The 23,527-nt window shown below is 39.7% G+C and overlaps 1 protein-coding gene across 1 annotated transcript in view; it reads left to right on the forward strand.

Annotated features, from left to right (window-relative positions):
- Positions 1-23,527, forward strand: part of LOC115309334 (cytochrome P450 3A17) — a 74,688-nt gene that overhangs the window by 45,901 nt on the left and 5,260 nt on the right. Inside the window, exons 4-12 of the mRNA XM_040221241.3 lie at positions 4,339-4,435; positions 12,057-12,182; positions 12,526-12,763; positions 12,933-13,063; positions 13,828-13,927; positions 16,098-16,173; positions 17,440-17,548; positions 19,423-19,514; positions 22,173-22,313. Of these exons, the coding sequence (XP_040077175.3) occupies positions 4,339-4,435; positions 12,057-12,182; positions 12,526-12,763; positions 12,933-13,063; positions 13,828-13,927; positions 16,098-16,173; positions 17,440-17,548; positions 19,423-19,514; positions 22,173-22,313 (1,110 nt within the window). The remainder of the gene's footprint in view (positions 1-4,338; positions 4,436-12,056; positions 12,183-12,525; positions 12,764-12,932; positions 13,064-13,827; positions 13,928-16,097; positions 16,174-17,439; positions 17,549-19,422; positions 19,515-22,172; positions 22,314-23,527) is intronic.

Genomic DNA, 23,527 nt, shown 5'->3' on the forward strand with positions numbered 1-23,527 from the left:
CGACCAGTTTTAAGTTAGAAAATAAATGAAATAGGAAAAGCCTGGTAAAACCTGGGGAGCTAAAAGAAAATGCTACTTCTTACCCAACTTGGTCGGCGGGACATTGGTCTGGGCCACTGTGTCCCAAAAACTATTCAATCCAATAACTCAAATAGCATTTCCTACTTGATAGAACACGCTAATAAAATTAATAATATTAATTCTATTGCAATTCAGGAATCACAAACTGACCTAATGTGGGGCGAAAAAGAATGAATCAATTTATGAGAACTGTTTCATTTGTGCATTTTACTTTGTTATGTTGGTTTTCTCAGTGTTTTTGCTGTTGTTTTGCTTTGATTTCTGTAGATGCCACTAGAAAGGGAGCAAGGGGCCCTGTCAAGCTGTTCTCGCAGTTTTTTTTCTTGTTTCCTCCATTTATGTATCGAAATGGCAAATAAAGCTCCTTGATGAATGAGTATCGTGAAATCAGTAAATGAAAACGATGACAAAACCAACATTCAAAAACAGCCATGCTTCTGAATGCCGTGACATCACTGGCCGGCAGTCTCACAGGTAGAGCAGGTGGTTAAAACATAAACAATGCCGAACATTTCTTTCGTGCCCCGCTGCTGGAGGGAGCTCGCAAATAACATTCACTTGACACAATGAAACTATTTGTGATCAATTAGAAACAAATTTTTAAATCTAAATAGCGAACCCCTGCCTGCCTCTGCCGTCAATTACTTTTTGTTGTGGGTAGAGACTTGAGCACGGTGAAGGCCGCAATTTTAAATTCAGTAACTTCGCAAAAAATACTTTGGGCTAATATTTGGGTCAAGAGTTCAGCGATGTTTGTTGGTGTGCATGGTAAATTTTCAAACGAATCGAAGGCCATAATTTTCTTCCTAAATGGCTTACGAAATATTTACTGGCCATTTATTTTGGATTCACGTACCGTTAATTATATGAGGAAAATGTTGACCATTCAGGTCATACGAAAGTAAACCAACGAAAACAATACAAAAAACGAGGAAGGAAAGTTTGATGAGTAATGCTTATGTTATTAAAAAAAAGTATTATTGTGTGACTGGACGGCGTCCATTGAGTATGCAGCAGTCATTGAAATTGCCTCGGTGCCAGTAACAGCCGTTGCAGCCAATTACGCATTCGTAGCTTTCCGAGATTTATCCATGGTGGTGGAGTTGAGGAGCGCGAATAGAGTAGTTTAATGGACGTTTTTGTTTCAGTGCACATTTGGAAGCTTCAAGCGAAGTTCAGGGTAACCAAACTAACCTATTTAAAATAAAGTTTTGTAAATGTACTTATTTTTCCATGTCGTGCAGTAATCGCGGCAGTCACAACGGCAGCTGTTGATAGGGAATGTGGTGTTTCAGTTGGTGCACATGTGTTGCATACCACCTTCAACGCAAATTTACACAATGCTTTGAACTTGAAATATGGCCGCTGTTTTGTTTTCTACAACTGTCATTATAGGTGCTGAAATGAGTGTAAAGTTGGAAGGACCCCTCTAATCAAATAACTTCATAAACAATAGCGGTAGCTAGAGAGGAACCACTCGATTATACTAAGTTTGTTGAAGATTCGTAAACAATTAAATCACTGGTTCTGTTTTAACAATGAGCAGAGGCGCCCGCTTCATAACTTGAGACTAGATTACAAATCCGCGAGATTCAGATGGAAAGGCTGTGAACTGAGAGACAGAAAAAAACGAAAGGGACTAGTTTCCCAGAAATTGCTCTTGTTTACGTTACGGCAGGGCAGATTGTTCGGTCACATCTGCTGTCTTCTGGCATGCTCTGGTGGCGTGATTTATCGCTGCACATGTTCATGGTATGCTGCAAAATAAACAGAACATTCCGAGAGCCTTTTGACGTCACAGAAACACGTGCCAGCATCGGCAGGATATTAACACTGAGTTTCAAGTTTTGTTGTTCATTGGTATTAAAGTTATTATGTGCGTCATTACTAAACCGGCTTAATAACGTCCCTTGAAAAACATTAGGTTCTAGCAGCGTTTCTACTTCAGTCGAAAGAGAAACAACGCAACTTAAGCTGGTTTCTTTGTCATACTGCAGTCCTCGAGGATGTATGTGCTTGCAATCTTCTGCACATTGAGCGCCATTTTAGTGATTTTTCTGCTCAGGTAAACAAATATTTACGCCGTGGTTGGTTATTTGAAATACTATTTTTACGAGTGATGTCTTTACGTTAGAACCACTAGACATGTAAACAGGCACAATTCTCGAATTGTTTATTTCAAAGCAAGTGATTTCTTGCGATATATGCCTACTCTAGAAGTACATTAGTTTTATTTGGATCAAAATAAATCTAAGTTGGAGGCGGCTAAAACAACAACCCTGTCTTTACTTGGGCATTTTTTCAAGTCCTATTCCCAAAAGCAGAATTATCTTGGGTTTTGCACGCTTTGTGATATAACAAGCATTTGGCGGGGTTTTTTTACTATAAAAATTGTTATATTATGGAAATTGCACACTAAAATAAATATAGGACAATGTGGCCCTCTGCTATTCTTTGCTAAACAAACTTCTTCTTAAGAATATTAAACGATGTGCCATGACAATATTTGGTTCGTAAAAGAGCTTTTTTTTGTTTGGGAATCTAAGTTGTGTATAGGACTGTGAAATTAAACAAGCCTTGTCAAGATTGTTTTCTGCAGAGAAATAGGATTACAATGGCTTATTTCTGTTTTACTAATTTGTAATGAATTGGGATTTCTATAGAAGCTGCTAATAGAGTAATATAACGCTTTCTGGATATTGAATACGCCAATTTTATCTTACGAGCAGCTTGTAAAGTAACTACTTTTAATGTTGTTCCCAAAAAATTTTATGAATAATTTATTACCGTGTTGTTTTGATAACCTGCATCATAAAGTAAAGAATATTTCTAAAACTTTGATTCTCTTGTTTTGCGCGTTTGCAGAACGATATAGTTGGCGGTATTTGTAAGCAACGCAAATCTTGAATTTATCAAAGAATCTTTGCTGCTGAAACGGAGCGCCGCGCTCCCTTTAGTTTTCGCACGCACTCAATAATAAAAAAAAACAATAATTCAGAACAAGAATAAACCTTTTTTTTTGTTGTTGTGGTAGCTAACGGCTTTTTTTTTTATGTATACGCGTGAGGCACGCGATAGACCCGGTCTTCAAAAGAAAACTAACGGCATTTTTTTTCCGTTAGGTGGAGAAAGAAAACCTTTGAGTACTTCAGCAGTCTCGGTATACCTGGACCTGAACCGAACATTATCTGGGGAAATCTGAAGGAGTACCACCAAAATGTACACCTTGTTTTGGAATAAACTAATTTTTATGTGTTTTTATACGCTCAGCCTACGACGATAAGTATTTCTAACGGCCCGAATCAAATGCGAGATAAAAAAAAAAATAACCGTTATGATATTTAGATATTATTAGCTATTTTGGGTCACTTTGAATTGAAAAAATTCGGCGACGGAGTCCACGAATAAATGGGTATTAATGGTGTTAACACCAGTGCAAAATTCCCGTTTTCCTTTAAAAAGTTAAGGAAAAAATTTAAACATTTGATTAAGTCTGTGGTTAGCTTTTAATCCTTGGCATGTGTTCCACTAGCTTTACATTTGGGCTGAGATTGCACGTTTGGCGATGGAAAGTTGTTTTTGTTCTTTCTATTATCTGGCGAACGTTTTCTAAGATATGTTTATAACAACTGAATAACTAGCTTCATATCGTATCGTTGCTTTGACAATGGTTACTCTATTCTTACCTCTGCTTCGACACTGTAGCGTCTGCCGAGGAAAGGTAAGATTTCTGTCTTTGTGATAATTTCTGGTTTTATTTTTTTTACATAGTGTAAAATTGTTGATGATATATTTGTTCATGTCAATGCCTTATTTGTTTAGAGTTATGTGATTTACTTGCTCCAATATGGGCATTATCTTCCTCACATATTTTTCAGATGCTAGCTTTGAGATAATGAGAGCATACAGTACCTAGAATTTTACATTTGCGTTAAATGTTCAAACAATTATATTGTAATGAATTTACTGTGTTTTAATACAGGACCGGAGCAATGCTTTGGAACAATGGTGCGCAAAATACGGCGATATATTTGGGTAAGCACGGTGGCTCAAAAGCGCGAAACTTCTAGAGGTTATGTTTAAGGTAATAAACACTATGTGTCTTCTTATGTACTAGATTTATTCTGATGTTTTAATACTTATATAGGTTAGTGTATATAAATTAATACTACACTGTTTTAAAATCATAACATTTTACACAGCGATTTCCCGATTCTTGTGTAGGAAGTTTTAAATATCGTAATATTTTTTTTTCAGCTTTTACAACGGCGATGTTCCCACCCTCGTGGTTAAGGACCTTGATTTCTTGAATTACGTCTTCGTCTCGAACTTCAAAAACTTCGTGAACCGTGGGGTGAGTCTAGAAAAAAAAAAAAGCAAAACTCGGCCGCGGTGAGATGAATTACTTTTCAGTTTCACTTTCTACACTAGAATCGCCTTCTAATATTTATTATCTGACTATCTCTGATATTAGAAATGCTCTATCAGGGTATATTTGGCGGAGTGAAAAAATGAAGACTTCATTTTAGTTTTGTTTAAGTATTTTCCTTAATTTCCTCTTAACTGTGTACAACGGTCATTGCTCGTTTCCATTTAATGGGACACTGACATCGTATTTATACTCGCCGAGGTTTTTATTTGAACATGACCTAAAAGAGTCCAGTAAACCCAAAACACAATTTGCTGCACGAAATTAGTTTTCTTTCCGCCCGAAAAGCGCCGGTCGAGAATTGGGCTGTTTCTGTCGCGATCACTCTTTTTTACATGGTCACGTGGTATTCAAACTATCTGTACCAAATATACTCACACTCGTGGGTCATCAAAGCGACATGATCAATATTAAAAAATATCAAAGAATACGAACCGCATTTTTGTAGCCTCCATGAGTCTGGAAATACACTGATAAAAAAAAGTGTTGCACAGACCACAAGCAGCATTTGTAGACGTTATTTCCAATATGGCGACGTACCGCTGGCTGGACGACGCGATGGCGTCGCAAAACAGACCAACGTTGCGACGGACATGGGGCCGTTAGTTCGGAACTATCATTCGGGGTACAGGTCAATCCATCCACAAGCGCAGAAGATCAAGTGGAAGGGATATAAGCGCAAAACAATCGCACGACAAACGGTACACGCAACTCCGTTGTTGTCGTCGTGTGCTTCACACGCCGGTGACGAGGAGAAACAAAAACGCGGTGTGGTGTAGACACATGGCTTTCGGCAATGAGCTTCCGTGCTCGTGTTTCGGTTTTGGTTTCGAGCTGCTGAGATTTTTGGCTCGATTAAAAATATATTTGGCTCCTTAGCAAAATATTGATTGGGTAGTCTCGTGACGCCATAATAAATCGGCTTGAAAAATATATAAAAAAATAAATTTTTCAGGGATGTTATTTTCTCTATAAAGACTAGCTGTGTTCAGTTGAGCGGACTGCATGAGTTCACCAGCGAAGTGCATGTGTATGTTCCGTGTATCTCCCTATGTCTTGTATATTTCTTCCTTCGTTCAGCTGGCATATCTCACAAGCATGAATAACCAACCTGCTCGGCTTCAGGCAGTCACAACGGTTCAGTTCCGACAGTTTCGAGTTAACGGGATATTTCACTTTGAAAACTACTGTGGGAGGAGTCTACATTTTATACGCAGCTAAGAAATGAAGGTCGTTCACAATTCTCTGTAATGCGAAATTAGAGCGTATCTTTTTGAGGAAGAAGAGGGGAGCGTATGTCCCTCCTCCTCGTCGTACCCTCCCCTCCTTGTCTCCTCCTCCTCTTCTTCTCTCCTCATCCCCCTCCATCTCCTTCTCCTCATTTTCTCATGCGCCTCCTCTCTCGTCACCCTCCTTCTCCTCCTCCCCTCCTTCTTCTGCCTTCCTCCTCCTCCTCCTTTCATCTTCCTCCTCCCCTTTTCCTCTCCTCGCCCTTCTTCTTTCTTCCTCTCCCATTCTCCTCGTCCCATCCGTCTCCTCCGTACCTTTCCCTCCTCCTCTTCTGTACCCTCTCCTCCTCCTGCGCACCCTCCCATCCTCTTCCTCCGTACCCTCCCCTCCTCCTTTTCCATACCCTCCCCTTCTCCCCCAGTTTCCCAGGTAAATTCAGTTGAAAAATTGAAGCCACGTGACATCCACACCAATTCAGTTGCCCCGCAAAATATAGGGAGAAAATGACGTAACATGACTTTGTGTAAGGTCACCCGTGAACAAATTCAGTTTCTCTGCTAGATTTAGCTGGGAAATCGACGTCACGTGACCTCGACACCAATTTAATTTCCCGCTAAATTTAGCGGGGTGGTTGCGCCGACGGCGATGGCGACGCCGCTGTACGCTGAAACGTGCGCCTAAGGGCCTCTCTAAAATTAATCATTGTGAAATCTCGCTTTTAACGCCTGTGGTGCTCAACTTCTGTGTCGAGCTAAAAAAAAAAAAACAAGGCATCCTGCCCCCCGCCCCCCCTCCCCCTCCCCCCCCCCCCCCCATCCCTGAGCAGCACACGCTGTCGGAACAATAATTGATTTTTACTCGCAACATAGGAATCAATTATGGTCCAGTTGAGCTCCTAGCTTACCAATATTGGCTTTGCCATTGTATAAGCTTTCCAATGATGGCAAAGCTTCTCTATTGGAAAACCAATAGTGGAAGAAAACTCGCATAAACTGGTGAAAGTCGTACTGTCAGTTTCTTTGGCGTATCAAAATTAGTTGAACAATGGCATAAAATGGACGATGTCGGCCTATCAGTCAGATTGGCGGGCTAATGTTGAATAAACAATGACATTAAATGGGCAATGTTGGCTCTAAATTCAATTGGCTTGGCTAATTTGGAGAAACATCGGCATAAAATGGCAAATGTTGGCTTGTCACTACCCTTCGCTTGCCAATATTGGTAAAGCATCGGCCTAACATGGCGGATGTTGGCCTGTCAGTACTATTGAGTTATCAACCATTGAAAGGACAGTGGCACAAAATGGCCAATGTTGACCTGTCAGTACCATCGACTTGTCAGGGTTGAAAGGACAGTTGGAAAAAATTGCCAATGTTGACCTGTCAGTCTCATTGGCTTGTCAACATTGCTAAAGCGCTGACATAAAATGGCAACTGTTGTCTTCCCAGCATCCTCGGTGCGTCAACAAAGCAAGTAGGTTATAACATGTGCAGAGCGAAAGTCCGTCTCCTTCTTGCAAAGGGGTTAATTGCGGTGATGTCGGAAGGCCGAGTTCGGATTGGCTAATTAAAAAAAAATAGTGGACAGACCTCAATGCATCTAGCATTGAAGTGTAGCCCCTACCCTTCCAGTCTAATCCAATCAGAGCTCTGTGCCTTTCTGACGTCAAGGCAACTAATGCGCAAGAAGCACACAACTTGTTCTCCGCATAAGCTGGTAAATATTGGCCGTCCATATAAATATTGGCACGTCATGCGTAAAATCACGAGCACTGGGCGTACTTTCGCGCATGACTCGTAACGTCCACAGTTACTGGTGCGTACGGCGCCTAATTTGTTCTCTAGCGTTAGAAACGCCGGAAATTTCTTTGATTGTTTGCAATTCCCTGGGCCTTAGTGAAACTTTATGCGGAGAGCAACTCGTCTGCTTTTTGCGCAGCGGTTGCGGCGACATCGAAACCCCGCCGAGCTTTGATTGGCTTTAAATGAAAGGATATGGGGTAAACCTCAATGCTCCAGATGACTTGAGGTCTACCCGCTGTTTTCCTTAATCAGCCAATAAGAGCTCGTCGTTCTGACATCATCGCAACCCCTGTTTGTGAAGCAGACGAACTTGTACTCTTCGCAGGTTAGAGTTTGAGCCACAGCGCTTAGTAAGAGTTGTGCATGATCAATACCTGGAAGACAAGGCCGCGGTCTTTGTCTTCATTGTTAATGAACATGCAACCCTCCACAAGCGAAAAGCACGCTGAAACTTGAAGAGAATCGACCAGAAGCGGCAGATGCGTCCGTTTCTGCGCAGACGCGTGCTAGGATCGCGGTCAGACTGAGACCCCGCTGAAGCGAGCCAGGCGGCACTGCACGGATCCAAAAGGTGCGCTGCTAAAACGGCTCCGCGCTGTTGAGCAATGGGATGCTCTCGTACCGGGAGGAAACCACGGCGACCAGCTTTTTGAGAAGCGATGCATTTGGACTCACTAAATGAGCTCTCTTGAAAACCTATAACAAACAGTTAGCTTACACGTTGTAAGAAAAATAAAACAGAAAGGGGTGCGACGCACAGACGGGCATATTCTTTTGACATACACCGTTTATTTGCATGGCGTACGATCGCCATTCGTTTTTTAGGGAGGGAGGATAAATAGAAATTGTAACAGAACGTGCAAGCGGACAAGCTGGTATGTAATTGTTAAGCTTAAAAGGGGCAAAATAAGCACAAAGAAGTAGAAGTGAACAAACGGGGCGCTGCTGGTAACTGAATTTTATGTGAAAATCGCGAACATATATGCACACTCAACTATACCTCACTCAAGATGAATCTGAACTACTTATCTGAAAAACAAACGAGGGACGACGCACTGAGGCTGCCGTCACACTCCTTTCCCTTGAATGTGTACGCATCGTAAAAAAAAAGTTATTTTTTTAATTTTTTGTTGTCATATTTGTCCGAAATTTGTGTTTAATCTAGTACAGAACCACATGGCCTCTCATCATAGTGGACGGCCAAGTTTCCCCAAGGAGACCGCTTTATAGAAAGTTGACGCTGTCGCACACTTACATGAATGCACCTGCCTGTCCGCACTATGTAGAATCACCCGCATGTCGTTGATATTTCGCAGACTACCGATCCGGCGCATTCGACGTATTTGTCCGCATATTTTCTGTGAACATGCCCTCCTTGACTGTATTCTTGCTTACTTGGGGGCATACGCTAGATAGCTTCAGTGGTGCTGTGAATACCAAGGAAATGACAAACTGGCCGACCAACTTCGCGAGATTGTGTGACAATCTATGGATACAGGGCAATACCAGCGCTTTCAGATTTTTTTCTTATTTAGTATACATTGAATTTATTACCGTATTTTTTTCTTATAATTTTGACACGCGGCTTTTAACAACCTCTGCCAGATTTCTTTCTGTATACCAGGATACCATATACGAGCAGAGGCAGGGTGTACGATTCTGGAGATCAAAGACAAGAGAGAAAAGGCGCGCCGACCTCCACAGAGTGGGTTGCACTGATTTATATATTTTTCTTCAATCTATATTTTTTTTAATAAATATATTTATTGAGCGTTCCTTCTGCTCGTTAATTTGCATCGCATATTTCTATATTTTACTGTATATAATATTGACATGAGACTTTCTCATCCATGACAAAATGCGTGCATATACGTAAAACTATTGGGCTGACGGAAGCAAATAATAATAAACGGCACATGTGGCTTGTTTACTTCAGTTTTCTTTTCGGGTGTTTCTCGTGTTCAGTGGCATGTCTGCTCAAAATGACTGCCGGCAATAGTGCAGCCCGTGGTTAAGGAAGGATGACGGAATTTATATAGCCAGTGGATAGGTTTGGGAGCCAATACTGAATAAGCCAATGATTAAACTTGGATGTCAATATTGGTTGTTAAACGCACAGCCGACGGTAGTTCAATGATGGCTTAGTGGTTCTTTAGTGGCCCAACCTTGGTAGAAGCGGTGGCTAAATCGCGGTCGAACCATGACATGAGTAATGGTCCTATGCTGGCTCATATGTAGGCTGAATTGTGGTTCAACAATGGAATGAGTCAATGGTGCAACGTTGAATCGGGTCGCACTTTCGCGAAATCAAACTTTACGCCATTATTGTAGGCAATATTTACCAGTAGTACGCCGATGTAGCTCGCAAAGTGGTGTCCTGCTTTGGTCACGTGGCACAAAGTGTCCGAAGTGTCACGTGATCTACCACGCCATTCCGCGTGGCGCCAGCGTCCGAGGCATCGAAGCAGTCTCTGCTGTCTTCAGGCGTCGGCGCTACAGAGGCTTACGCGCGCGCAATCAGAAAAACAAACAAAAATTAAAGTCAGTACAGCTATCGTTGCCAACCCGAGCAGAGAGACTGAGCACTGTACGTCTCAACAAATGAGATTAACCTATTGTGGGCGTCCCGTGCCCCGTGTTTTCGAATTCTCCCCGAGCGCACCATGGCGAACGCATGTACCGCGAAACAGGCTATATTGACCGCGAATATTAGTGGGGTTGTTTTCGCTATTTCTGGGCTACCTAGAAGAAACGAAAAGAAATCAAGTTTTATTGTGTTTATGTTTGCACATCATTCGTCATACATGACAGCTTTCATTGACTCAGCCGCTTCCTTCTGGTGTGCGTTTGAAATTTTATTCAACCTTTAAAGGGGCGGTGCAACGATTTTCGGACTTCGGTCAAAGATTTCTGGAAGTTGCCCCCTGACACTTCTGAAGTAAAGAACAGAAAACCGATTTTGCCTGCGTGTCCTAGTTGTTGCGCAAAAAAAGATAAAGATTGGCATTTCGGGCACCCCTCAACTCACTCCCAGTTTTCAGGGTCACACCTGGTCGCACTCCCAGTGACGCCATTCGGAGTGCCGTGTAGCTTCCCGTGTGCTATCTCGGAGGACGCTTCCCCTCCCTCTCTCTGCGTACATTAGCGGGCGCTATGCTGCAGCTTAGAGCCGAGCCAGGTCACATAATCTTTCCGCCGTAGTTCCTTCGGCTGCCACTTGGGGCTGCAGGTGGGGGAAAAAGCTCGACTTTTGCTTTGCGATTATGCAGAGGAATCGCGACATTTTTAATGAAGGGAGTGTTTTCTCTATCCTCTGGGACACGATAAACAACGTAAAAGTGACGAGATGCAAATTCTTTTAATCATAAAATCGTTGCACCGCCCCTTTAAGCGAGATTTACTCGATTCAACTAGCCTTCACGGGGATTTTTAGGTCGGGTGGCTTGGTGACATGCTTGTGCTGTTGGCGCAGTGTTTACGTTTAAAAAGCAGTTGCTTGGTTCGATTACCTTGCATCTCTTACACGGGTGCAGAAATCCGTTTAGGGCGGTGTACATCCGGTATGTGTATTAAAATAAGATCGGAAATATGCCGCCCTGAACTTTTCTGCACCGGTGCCGCAGGTGCCAGTAAATCGAACGAAGTTAATGTTTCTGACAGAGTTCGGTCAACGCTCTAAGGGGGTGTCTTCTGTCTTGTCTCTTTGCTGTCCGTGTGGGCTGCTATATGGTGCTGTTTTTCGTGAATTGACCGAGCTGCCTTTAAGATTAGGTGTCGTTTTGTGGAGTATTTTTTTATATATCCTTAGATTATTATATCACAACATGATACATGTACACTTTCAACATTACATAACTTAATTGAATTGACATTTCTTGCGCAATAACACAAATCAACCAAATCTCATTCAATTTTACGTAAACAAGTTACATATTCTTTAATGAATTTAAATAAACCACTACAAGCTGGCTCTGGAACATTAAATACGTTTTACTAGAATGTATGTATCTTTCGACTTTTTAATTTAACTCACGGCACTATCAGATATGAAAACGCAATTTTACTTGACGTGTCCTCATATTATTTTTGTATGTTTAGATTGTGAAACATTGTCAAATAACGCGAATGTCCACATTAGTAGCCAGATCAAAAATGTCGGCAGACAACACCTGTACCTATTACGTGTAAAATCGCAATTGTACACAGTCATATAGTTTTTACCAAAGGAAAACATCGCATTAGACTCATTTCAACGGAGAAAACGAATAGAAACACGTGTTGACATGGTGGCGTTTTTTAAGGAATAACGAGTTTTTTATTATTTTTTGTAGCTATAAGTTTACGCCGGGTACGTTTTTTTTTATTACTTTCCCAAATATATCTAGACTATAACTTTCACTAAAGTCTCACGACTCAAAAGGACGTTAAAAATTATATAACAGTTGATTTGGTTTTCGGAACGCTTTCTCATGTGGAAATCTGCAGAGGAATACATAGTACAACTGCTCTTACAGATTACAATGATGACGGATCAGGAGCATTCGTTTCTCGGACAGTCTATGATTCATGCCAAGGATCCCCAATGGCGATTTCTTCGAAGTGTCTCATCAAGGGAGTTCTCTTCGTACAAACTTAAACAGGTGACTTAATGGAATGAATCCTAGGTTTCTTACAATTACGGCAAATACCAAGTAAGTGTCCGCTGCATTAGAAATGTCGACACTACAAGAACCACTATCTTAAAGTACAGAAGAAAATGCTAAGCATTGCAAGAAAGGAGTGGAATGTCCAAAAGGCACCAGCCCGCCAACCTCGCGCTCGGCAAAAACTCTTCTTTTAATGACATATTACCATTGGCATCCATCTTGTATTTATTTCGGCCTTCATTATATCTATCTTACCAGCACCCCAACACTTAGCGGAGGCGCCATCTATCATTCGCTTAGAGACGGTTACTGACTTGCCGTCTTTTTCAATTTGCAGATGATGCCACACCTCGTTGAGCAAGGGGACATCTTCATGAATATAGTGCGTAAACTTGCCAATGATGGAAGGCAGGAATCAATGAATGACGCGTTCCAAGCTCTTTCAATGGACTTCGCATGTCGGGCCGCCTTCGGGATGGATACCGACTTACAGCACAACAGGAAATGTCCGTTCTATATCAAAGCCGATGGCGTCATTCCCGGAATGATGAAAGGCCCTTTACACGCGATTGCACGTAATTCTTTTTCTTCAGTCTCAAACAAATTTTGTCACACGTTACCTTGTTCTCTGCAGCAGTGCTCTGCTTCTCGCTATTTAACACAACTTAAACTAAGACTCCTGCATTTCAAACTTTACCGACTTGAGAGTAGAACATTTGTTAATGTGTTTCTATCTTTTGTCAGAATGCACGACAACTTTCGGAAATTTCATGAAACCCTTCTTTTGGCTGAATAAAGTAATGGGGACTTTCACCATGAAAATATTTGCTGAAGATATGGAGAAGGTTGTGAGACTCAGAACACAAAATCCTTCGGTATGCTCATTTTTCTACTAAAAAAATAAACTCCTGTTTCATTACGCCTTGCTCATCCTTAAAACAACGACGCTAATATATGTGTTCGGTACTGAAAATAGCACCTTTATAAAAATTGCTTTGCTCTAGTTTCGCGTTTTGTTTGTTCAGTGTTTCTTGTTTTTTTTTTATTTCTTAGTTAAGCTTAAAACGAATCTTCACTCTGTTTTGCATTCATTGCAAACGTTTGCTATTGAACCCTTAGAGTTATACTAGCAATTGTATTAAACTACTTTTGGAAATTCTAAACACGTAAAAATCCGAATCAATAGCAGGGAAATAACCCATCCCACCACCAACAATCTACTTCCTTGTCCCTATCAGTAACAAGCGAGTCGGTCTACACTGTCAGTTTTCCATCTACTTACTTTATTGTAGTTCGAAGTTTGACCGCCCGAATTATGAAAACTGTCAGTTTTCGAATCTCTAGCTTTCTTTGCTCCATTTAAAAATAATGCCAATGCTCTACCAACAAGGGGGCACTTTCAATTTATATACCTTTCTGAAATTGCTGCGCGATAATAATTTACATTACATTAAGATAATAGCATCTTGTACAAACGTTCCCGTTATTACAACTCTCGTTGCTTCGTTGATTCAGAACTCACCTTTGCGTTAGTTTGATGTCTGCATACTTCAAGTACTTAATTTGTGTATGTGTGCGATTTCTATGCACCCAGGTATGACATTTACACAACACGAGCTAAAAAAACTGTATTTTTCAGACACAAAGACAGGATATGCTGCAGAACCTGTTGGAAGCACAAGTGCATACTATGCGTCTTTCTGATGAATATGGATTAAAAAAAATCCCTGACTCAGAGGGTAAGATGTTAAGCTCAGTATTGTCTTTATAATGGAGTATATATTTGTTTTAATTCACGCGTATTTAATGAACCAATGAACTATGAATTATGAGCAGTGCACTTCGAAGTCAAATCCCACGTAAATTTATGCACCATCAGAAATACTTTTTAAAAGAAGCTACAACACTCCCCTGTGAGGTAGCAGTGTTGGGTTTTGACTCACGAGTCAAGCCTTTTCGAACTGGTTCAGTTCAAATGTGATCACAATACTAAAAGAGATATAAGAACGACATAAGCAATTACAGGCTTATCTCTGTCCTTTCGGTATTCTCAAAGAGCTTAGAAGAAATCATACATATTCGTGTATCTCAGTTTTTTAATAAGCATCAAATAAATACTGATGCTAAGTTCGGCTTATGAAAAACAAAATCGATCAATGTAACTTGCATTGCTCGAACAAAAATAATGTAATTTACGGAGTTTTGAGAGTAAGAAATTGGCCTTTGGCATTTTTGTAGATTTTACAAAGGCATTTGATTATATAAATCAAAGTTTACTGGTAGAGAAGCAGGATATTTACAGAATTCGAGGTCTGGCACTTCTCTTGCTTAATTCATATTTAGGTCCCCGTTCAACAAAGATAATTATAATAGGCAAAACACAAGGAAGCAATTTAGGGCCATTATTGTTTAATATATACATTAATGCAATCGTAAACATAAATCCAATGACTAAATTCGTAATATACGCAGATGACACGAGCCTCTTCTTTTTTGGCAAGACTGGCGAAAAGCTTATCAGCTGCGCAAACGTGACCCTAACAGCGTTGCAAAAATGGTCCTATGATAACGCGCTTAACATAAATACGAGTAAAGCGAAGGGAGTCATCTTTCGGCCTAAAATCAAAAATGTTTCTACAACTAAGACACTTTTCCTAAATGCAAAGGATATAGATATTGTAGATAATTTTAAGAGTTTAGGTGTAATTTTTTATCAGTAATTATCTTGAGACAGTCATGTAAATGATTTACGCACTAGATTGTCAAAGGTCATTGGACGAGTCTCTCGTAACCGTTTTATTCTACCGAGAAACGTTACTTTTTTTTATACCAGACTTTTTTTATTTTTCAACTAAATTATTGATATCCAGTTTGGGGCAAAACCACCCGCACAAATCTCCAAAAAATACTACTATTGCAAAAATATGATGTGCGCCTTGTTGAGAATGTTTCTTACATCTCTAGTGCCCAGGGTCGTTTCATAAAAAAAATAGTATACTTCCTGTTTACAACATGTACAAGTATAAACTCCCGATCAGTTTTAAGTTAGAAAATAAAAGAAATGGGGGTAGTTTAGTCAACCTCGCGGAGCTAAAAGGACATGCAACTTCCTACCCAGCTCGGTCGGCGGAACATTGGACTGAGCCACTGTGTCATTACAACTATTCAATGCAATAACTCAAATACACACGTCCAATTATATTGAACACCCTAATAAAAAATAACATTGATATCATTTCTATTGCAATTCAAGAATTACGAACTGAACTAATGTGGGTCAAAACTGAGCGAATCGAGTTCTGAGACCTGTTTGATTTTTGTATTTTACTTTGATATGTCGGTTTTCTCAATTTTTTTTTCGCTGTTGCTTTGTTTTGACTTCTGTATATGCCACCCTAGAAGCGAGAAAGGGGCTCCTTCAAGCTGTTCTCACAACTTTGTTTCCTTGTTTCATCCATTTATGTAACGAAATAGAAAATAAAGTTCCTTAATAATAATAATAATAATCTTTAATAACTAATTCTTAGAGTCAGGATCAAGTTCCAGGTCTTCTCAAACCCTCAAGGGCTTGTGGGACTAGACCTACAAGCCGTTGATTTAATAATTATTAAAAACCATAATAATAATATTAATAAGTATTATTATTATTATTATTATTGTTTTGTTTAACTTTAAGTTTTAACGTTTTTTTATTTCTTGTGATAAAAGTTTTAAAAACTAACATTAAGAAATCAAGAAGGTTCTCTTTTTTGGCGAGGCTAAAAGTCAGACAATTTTTTTTTTTTGGTTAGTTCGAGATATTATAAAACTACAATAGGAAAAGCATTGTAATTTGTGAGGCAGCCTACTTACAATAATGAAGGTCTTACCGGGGCAATTAAATATTTAATAGTGAAATAATTTTTCCAGCTGGCGACCTCCAAAACCCTCGACGCCCGACTGAAGAAGAGATTGTTTTACTGGCAACTGTTCTTTTTTTGGGAAGGTAACCACAACTATATTATATCTTAACCTTAATATCACTTCTAAAGCACTATTTAACTTTGGCACAGTTAAAGATAAATCAGACCAAGCAATGCTTCAGTAGCTGTAGATGTAAAGGCAGAGCCCGGAATAAAATAATGGCAACTTACCCAACAGGCATTGACATTCTTTAAAGCTCAAAAATTAATGTACCAACCTTAAAGGGGTACTATAGATGTAAACTTAAAGTATACGTCGCACGTTCAGAAATAGGTTAAACATGATCAACTCTATCTCCTAGTGACAATCGCACACTTGTATTTTGAACGGATGGCTGTATTTTTCGTTCGAATTGTTGAATTCTGGCGAGCGCTTCGAAATCAGCCATTAAAGAGCGCGGTTCGGAAGGTGACCAACTGTGGACTAACATGGAATGTGATATACAGTGCTTTGGCTTTTTTCCACAAAGTCTTTGGTATAACGTTCTGGCCTAGGTAATATGTACTAGTGAGTGTACTTCCTATATAGTGGCGCTGCCGTTAGAAGCTGATGGCGTCATGACATTTTATTGAAGCTTCCTAACCAACAACCGGGTGGGTTTTGGTCATCGTTTTATTCAGTTTAAAATATGTTTTCTTGAGTTTCACAACAAACAGTTGATGTTTGTGAGGTTCTACTGCTGCTTGCGTCATGCTGAAGCAAAGATATGAGCTTACGGAGTTTATTTCCGTACCCATTTAATGCGTACGAAGTTGAACAAACCGCAAAAAATGCTTGGATTGAAACTCTGGGGGATGTACCTGAAAATTAATTATCAGCTGTTAATGTAATGCCGCACTGTTTCTCAGAACTATAACTACAAATGTTGGTAACTCCGTAGTTTCTTAGTTAGTGGTTTCCTACGGTGTCCTAAAGCTTGAATGAACGTCCCGGTGGATCCCTCTTTTATGAAAAGAATATCTATGACAGGGGTCAGGCGGACGTTTCTTTTTAAGTTATCTAACTCACCACTATCGAAATAACTCAATTTATTAACATTTGACCCTGTAAAAATAATTTATATCTGCCCGATAAACACAGAAATATTAGTATTACATAACTTTTTTATGCAGACTGGAGTACCTCCTGAATTCAGAATTCTTAACAATCCCTCAAATGGAATCTTGCGAATAATTTTGAACAATGAGGCCGCTGATTTAAAAAAAGCATACCCATTAAATACATTATATGTATTTAATGGGTATGGTTCTACCATATTTAATGGGTCTGACAATTTCAATTCCTCTAGTTTTCAGACCTCATCGGTAACACTAAGCTTCATGTCGGTGTTGCTTGCCATGCATCCGGAAATTCAAGAAAAAGTAAGGCAGGAAGTAAAGGATGCCATCGCAAGTTCGGTAATGATATCTTTTGTTTCCTCTAAATATTCAAAACAGTCGATATGTAATTCTCTTGAATAGATTATAGTAGCTGCGTCACTGTTTTAACCTTATACTTTTTTGTAAAATTAAATCTGTTTGGTATGTGTCTCAGGTATCATATCGTATTTTTTTGGTTTTATATATCTTGAGATTTTACAACTGTAGTCGGTTATAAGATAAGTGTTCAGGTGAAGCTCCTCCCACCTCTTTCCACCTTAGTTCAGTGAACGCTGGAGAGGAAGCGACCTGCTCTCCAGTGTTCTCTCTGCTAAGATGGAATGAGGTGGGAGGAGCTTCCACTTCATTCTTAACCTGTCAACGACTGTAGCCGATAATAATGAAAGATATCATGCGTTATGTCATATTTATTTTAATAATCAACACATGTATGCTGTGTAGAACTCTTTCATAACTAACACAGAACACATAAATGCCTACTGTAACAATCTTACCATCTTGAATTCAGTTTGCAATGTCCCCAATACACAGTTGCATTTCCCTCTCGGTCAAACAATTAATGATGAAGGATAACATAGAAAGTTCTGCGATTATGTGTCGAAAGGTAATATCATATCTTATATTATTGCAAGTTATTGTTTTCTGATCTGAAAAAAAAAAGATTTTGCTGGAAGCTTGACCCCACCTTGTAGCTGACGTTTTAATAAATGTCGTCATCTTCAAATTCCCGAACCATTTGTATCTGAAAGAAAAACACTGCAAGCCTGAACCTTTCCAAAGGCTCGTTTTCGAATGTTCCTGAAAAAAACACTGTGTTGTATGTTAGGTTCATTTTATAAGTGCAATATTATTTTCCAGCCTCATTCAATTCGCTTTAACCCTAACGATGACTCCGAGTCCACATCCTAACTTTCCTTACTTTTCATGCGATATTACTCCTTCTCTGGTTTCGCTACGCGCATGTGCGTATTTTTAACATCATAGCGTTTAGCAGCTTGTTGTCGCAAATAATCCGTCGTCGGCATCGGCGTCGGTGGGACCAAAAATATCATAATGCAACGCGCGCAGCCGTGTTTGACGTCGCACATGGCTGTGACGTAATTACCCTATCGGCCCGCTAATTTTGCCAGGAAAATTTACCACTAAATTTAGTGGAACATTTCCCGCCAAATCTAGCCGAAACATTTCCCGCCAAATTTATCGAAACAATTTTCCACCGAATTTGTCGAAGACATTTTCAACAAATTTGGCGGGTGAATTTTAGTTAAAACATGGGACGTCATGTGACGTCACGTGACATGCGACGCTATCGACTAGACCACGCACACACGCTTGCACAACTTGGGAACAAGCGCGGGTTTATATAAGAACGCTTTGCGAACGGGGCCCAATAACGCTATCGCGTTCCAATATTAAAGGCGAAGCTTAAGAGTGCCCCATGTTTTTTTCTTTATATTATAAATGCAATTTTATATGGTGTATCATTTTGTACCTGTACATAAGCATCGCACCTTATAATTTTTTACATGTAACTTTTTGTAGTTTAGATACTTTTTTAAGAAGTAAAATGCACTTTATTATGACGTGCAAGTTCATTTGTTTTGGTTACTACACCTTTAGTTTCACTGTGCACTTTCGCTCCATTTATTATTGTTGCCCAAGCTGAAATATTATAAAAAACATGTTTTCCTGTTGATGTTTATAGTTTATGTCACAAATTGTCTATGCACTATTGTAGTGTGATTTCTCGCACATGTTTTATTCTCTTTTCCACTTCTGCTGCCGGACCTGAAAAAGTGTGTGTGTGGGGGGGGATATCAAACTACTCAGTCATCAAGTCTACCCTGTACTGTATCACCAAGGCTACCCTCTCTTTAAATTCTTTCAAACAGGGATGTCTGGATTACGACACCGTGACGAAGAAACTAAGGTACACGAGGCAGGTTATGTGCGAGACACTGCGTTTGTTTCCACCTTCCGTTACGTAAGTTACCATCAATTGCCTACAGCAAGGGTCTCTAAACGTATTGGCCAAGGGGCCGGATCGGGAATCTGTCGCTGTCTCGAGGGCGGGAAAACAAATAGGCAAATTGAAATAATACAAAGAAAATACATATATAAATCTAGGTAAGCGCAAAAACACAAAATTAAAAGTTAAAGAAAAGTTTTGAAAAACAATAATCTAATCTGGAAGTATACATATACTTTGTTTTGAAAATGGTCATTACTTAGAAAATTACGACGTTGCACAATATTCGGGACCCAGAAAACTCACCAGGCGCAAATCAAAGCACATAGGAATTTTGGATTGTTCACACAGGAAAGAAGACTAAAGATAACATTATAACTAATGATGATAGTACGCGACATATACGTCAAAGAACGCTCTGACCTACTTATCTACAGGGAGTTCCCAAGAAAAGGGAATCGTGTTTTTCGCATGGGTGAATAAACTTAAAGTCGTAGAAAGCTCGTATTTCGTGAGGAGGGGAGACTATTGACATATAGAAAGTAAGAAAGACAATACGAGGGGGAAAAGAGTGTGCACAAGAGAAGCCGTTGTGAAAAGGATGTCGTTCCTCCCTGCTTCAGCTTTGCTAGTTTACGACATTTTCACCGTCGCAATGCCTCTCTTTCGTTGTTTCTGACTATAACAGTTGGGACAGACATCAAAAGTTTAAGAATAAGCGACGTCACCTAAATCAACAAAAAAGAGAGAAAAATTAAATTTATCTACGAGACCACGCCCACCTAAGTTTCAGCACAGAACTTGACATTGTGTACGGTTGTGGGATTTCTATCGGTGGAAAACTCGTGTCAGTAATAAAACGTCGGGGCTTGAATCCACGCTGTGAATGTGATTGGCCAGTGAAGCTATGGTATCACCTCGAACCATCGCCCACTGCTCTATACCAAATGATTAACGAAAGAAAAGTAAATGCACTGTTCCAAAGCTTTAATATATATATATGCAGGGTGTTTTACGTAAGTGGCGCAAACTCCTAAAATTGGTGTATTCCAGGAAAAAGGATAATTTTTCCCGCAACCGCGTTACTCGTGGCGGCGTACGTCAGAGAATGCGCGATACTTACTAATTATTTCGCTAATTAACTAAAATTACTAATTGATTTTTGACTGAGAGAAAAGAGACATGTGGTTCCAATAAAGGCCCGTTCACACAATTGTGACTCCTTAGAACCGAGCGCCTTAAAACCTCTTAAAATCTCTTATGTCGGGAGAGCACACTGACACGCTAGCGCCATCTATGCGGTGACCCTGGAATCGCATTTCACTAGAGCGAAGGTTTGGCGGTATTTGCGAGGTAAATGTACGTACTACTTATGAGAAATGTTCGTTCATATTATTGACTAGATATTTTCCAGGCCAAGAAAAAAAGACTGATGGCCGAAAGAAGCTGAAAATATATGGGACCGCCCAGTGTTCAAATGCTACCCGATAGGTGGTGCCAGTGTGTCCTCTCGTCTTAAGAGATTCTAGGAGGTTCAAAAAAACTCTGTTTTAAGAAGTCGCGAGTGTGTGAACGGGCCTTTGGAAACTTGCTGAGCGTCATTAAAAAAAAACAAATTAGTCATTTTCACCAAAACTTTCAGCTCAAGAGAAGCGTAGTAGTGAACTAAATTTACAATTCGTGAAGCAGGTACAAGCCTGTAAGGTTCTGCAAGGTGCAGTCGGTCTAAGTTAAACTTGTAAGTTGAATTTTTAAACTCATGGTAACGTATTACGTGCTATTCACTGACAAGAAAAACTACACGCTTCGTTGCAGACCTTCATTATTGGAATATATTTCAGATTCACAAATATATAAGAGAGGGGAATAGGTATGGGGTACATGGCACAGCCTCTATCACTATTATAATGTTGACCGTGGACTCCTAGAGAATTACCAATTATCTTCATACTGCATTTAACCGTATACAGACGTTTTTATAGAACATATATTTAATATGCAGATATATATTCTTAAATGTCTCCTACGTATATATCATGTTTTTATGTGGGTCGCCCACGTTGTCTCGTCAGTACAAATTATAAAATCCTAAACACATTCAAGTGCGTGGTTATTTCTCTTCTAATTACCCTTTTTATAAAACCTGAAGATAGATTTTTAGGAGTATTGCGCTATACATGCGTCCACATAAAAAAAACCTTGGGTTTTTTTTTTTTGTTTCTTCGTATTGCAGGTATCTCTATGAGAAGAGCGCGTAGATTATGGCAGTCATTTGACGATTCAGCAAAACATAACAACATTGTCACAACTCCACAAACTATTCATTTGTACCGCTCGCTGAAGGGAAATTCAGAAAAAAAATGTTGAAGACATTTTTACACAAATATAGGTATAAAAAAGTCCTGTCTGAAATGATCAAGCTTCTTTTCACTTGTATATTTACTGGCTTTAAAATATTAATTCTTTATCGAACAAAAAAGAAAAATATTAATTTTTTGCGATTAAACAAACATTTTTCGATGCACTGGTTTCAAAATTGTTTTGCCTTCTTACACCCGAATGTCTTCCGTTTATCTACGTAATCTAAGCCTCAAGTTTATGCTTACCTTTGACTTTACACATGCAGAAATGCACCTTTTCTCAATCCACATATGCCGGTATGTACAATTCCAGGTTTCACACAAGAACTGCAAAGGAAAGCTTTACGTACAAAGGCATCACGTTCAAGGCTGGAACGTGTATATCGGCTCCCGTAATACAACTGCACAGAGATCCACAACATTGGCCCGAACCAAACAAGTTCGACCCTGACAGGTAATTTATAAATAAGTGCTTCAATTTCGCGTTCACATATTACAAATCTATCTCAAATAATATAACATATTCATATCTCATTTCATCAATCCCGATGGCGCGCACAAATTACGCTAAGCACCAGGTTTCATTCCGCAAACAAGATTTTAAATATAAAATAATAAAGTGAGTATTTAATCTCAAATTGCGCAAGTGAAACGGATCTAACATTTAATTTTTACGAAAAAGGTTACATTTTGAAGGAAGTTCTTAGATAAAATACGGCATGAAAGGCCAGTTTAAAGAATGCTTGCTTTTTATGTTATGAACAATTGAAGCAGGCAGAGCGGTCGTCGTTAACTAATGAAGACACGTTTCTCGAAAAGAAAATAGTAAAGTCGTATGCTTGAATAATATTAAGCGAAAAATAGGGACTCTAAACAAAAGTTTAATAAATATTCTTATTATTATTCCTTGTGCCGAGTAGTATCTGCACCTCTAGAAAGAAAGACGTCAGCTCGAGCTTCCATCCCCTGCAGAGTTTGGCACTCTTGTTATCTAATAATGACAGTCAGTTTCTTATAGCAGGTCAGTAAAAACGTCTCATTTCGGACTTGACATCTAAAATGCCCGTCCGGATTTCGGACGGACATGTTTGACATGACAGAGCACTCTGTCCGGTACCACTGTTCTTTCCTATCCGAATCTTTTGCGCTATCATTTTGGAATCGACTAGAACCGTGATTCACGTTCCTTCAAGCGCTGCTTTGAATTCTGCTGCTTCTGATCATCACTCAATGTACCTGGGAGTCTAGTGGCAAACGGCCTACTAATGTCACCATGTTCATGTTTGGTGTCTCATAACTTTTCATGGTTTATTTTTTTTTTTGGTACATCAAAATATCTGGGGGAAAGCGAGTTTTACTTTCATATAGTCTAAACGCATACGCCATTGTCAATCGACCGACCGACCACAGTGAGCATTTCCCAGATCGAGTGTAAACATAACGTTCTAACCCTGTTTGCAGCGAACACTAAAGCGATGTTATAATGCGCTAGAAGAATGCGGCGAACAAGGGTATCAAAATCTGTATTTCGTGCATCGGAAAGCAAGAAAAACATGCCAATCCGAGGGCAACATAGAGAATGGGGAGGAAACGGGCGATGACGATGCAGCGAAGCGCACGCCGCCATTACTTGAGATCAGGGGAGTAAGAAAAGCACAGGTAGCGTTT

This window comes from Ixodes scapularis, unplaced genomic scaffold (genome assembly GCF_016920785.2).
Source record: "Ixodes scapularis isolate PalLabHiFi unplaced genomic scaffold, ASM1692078v2 PGA_scaffold6__148_contigs__length_123643588, whole genome shotgun sequence".
In the NCBI taxonomy this organism is placed as follows: Eukaryota; Metazoa; Arthropoda; class Arachnida; order Ixodida; family Ixodidae; genus Ixodes; species Ixodes scapularis.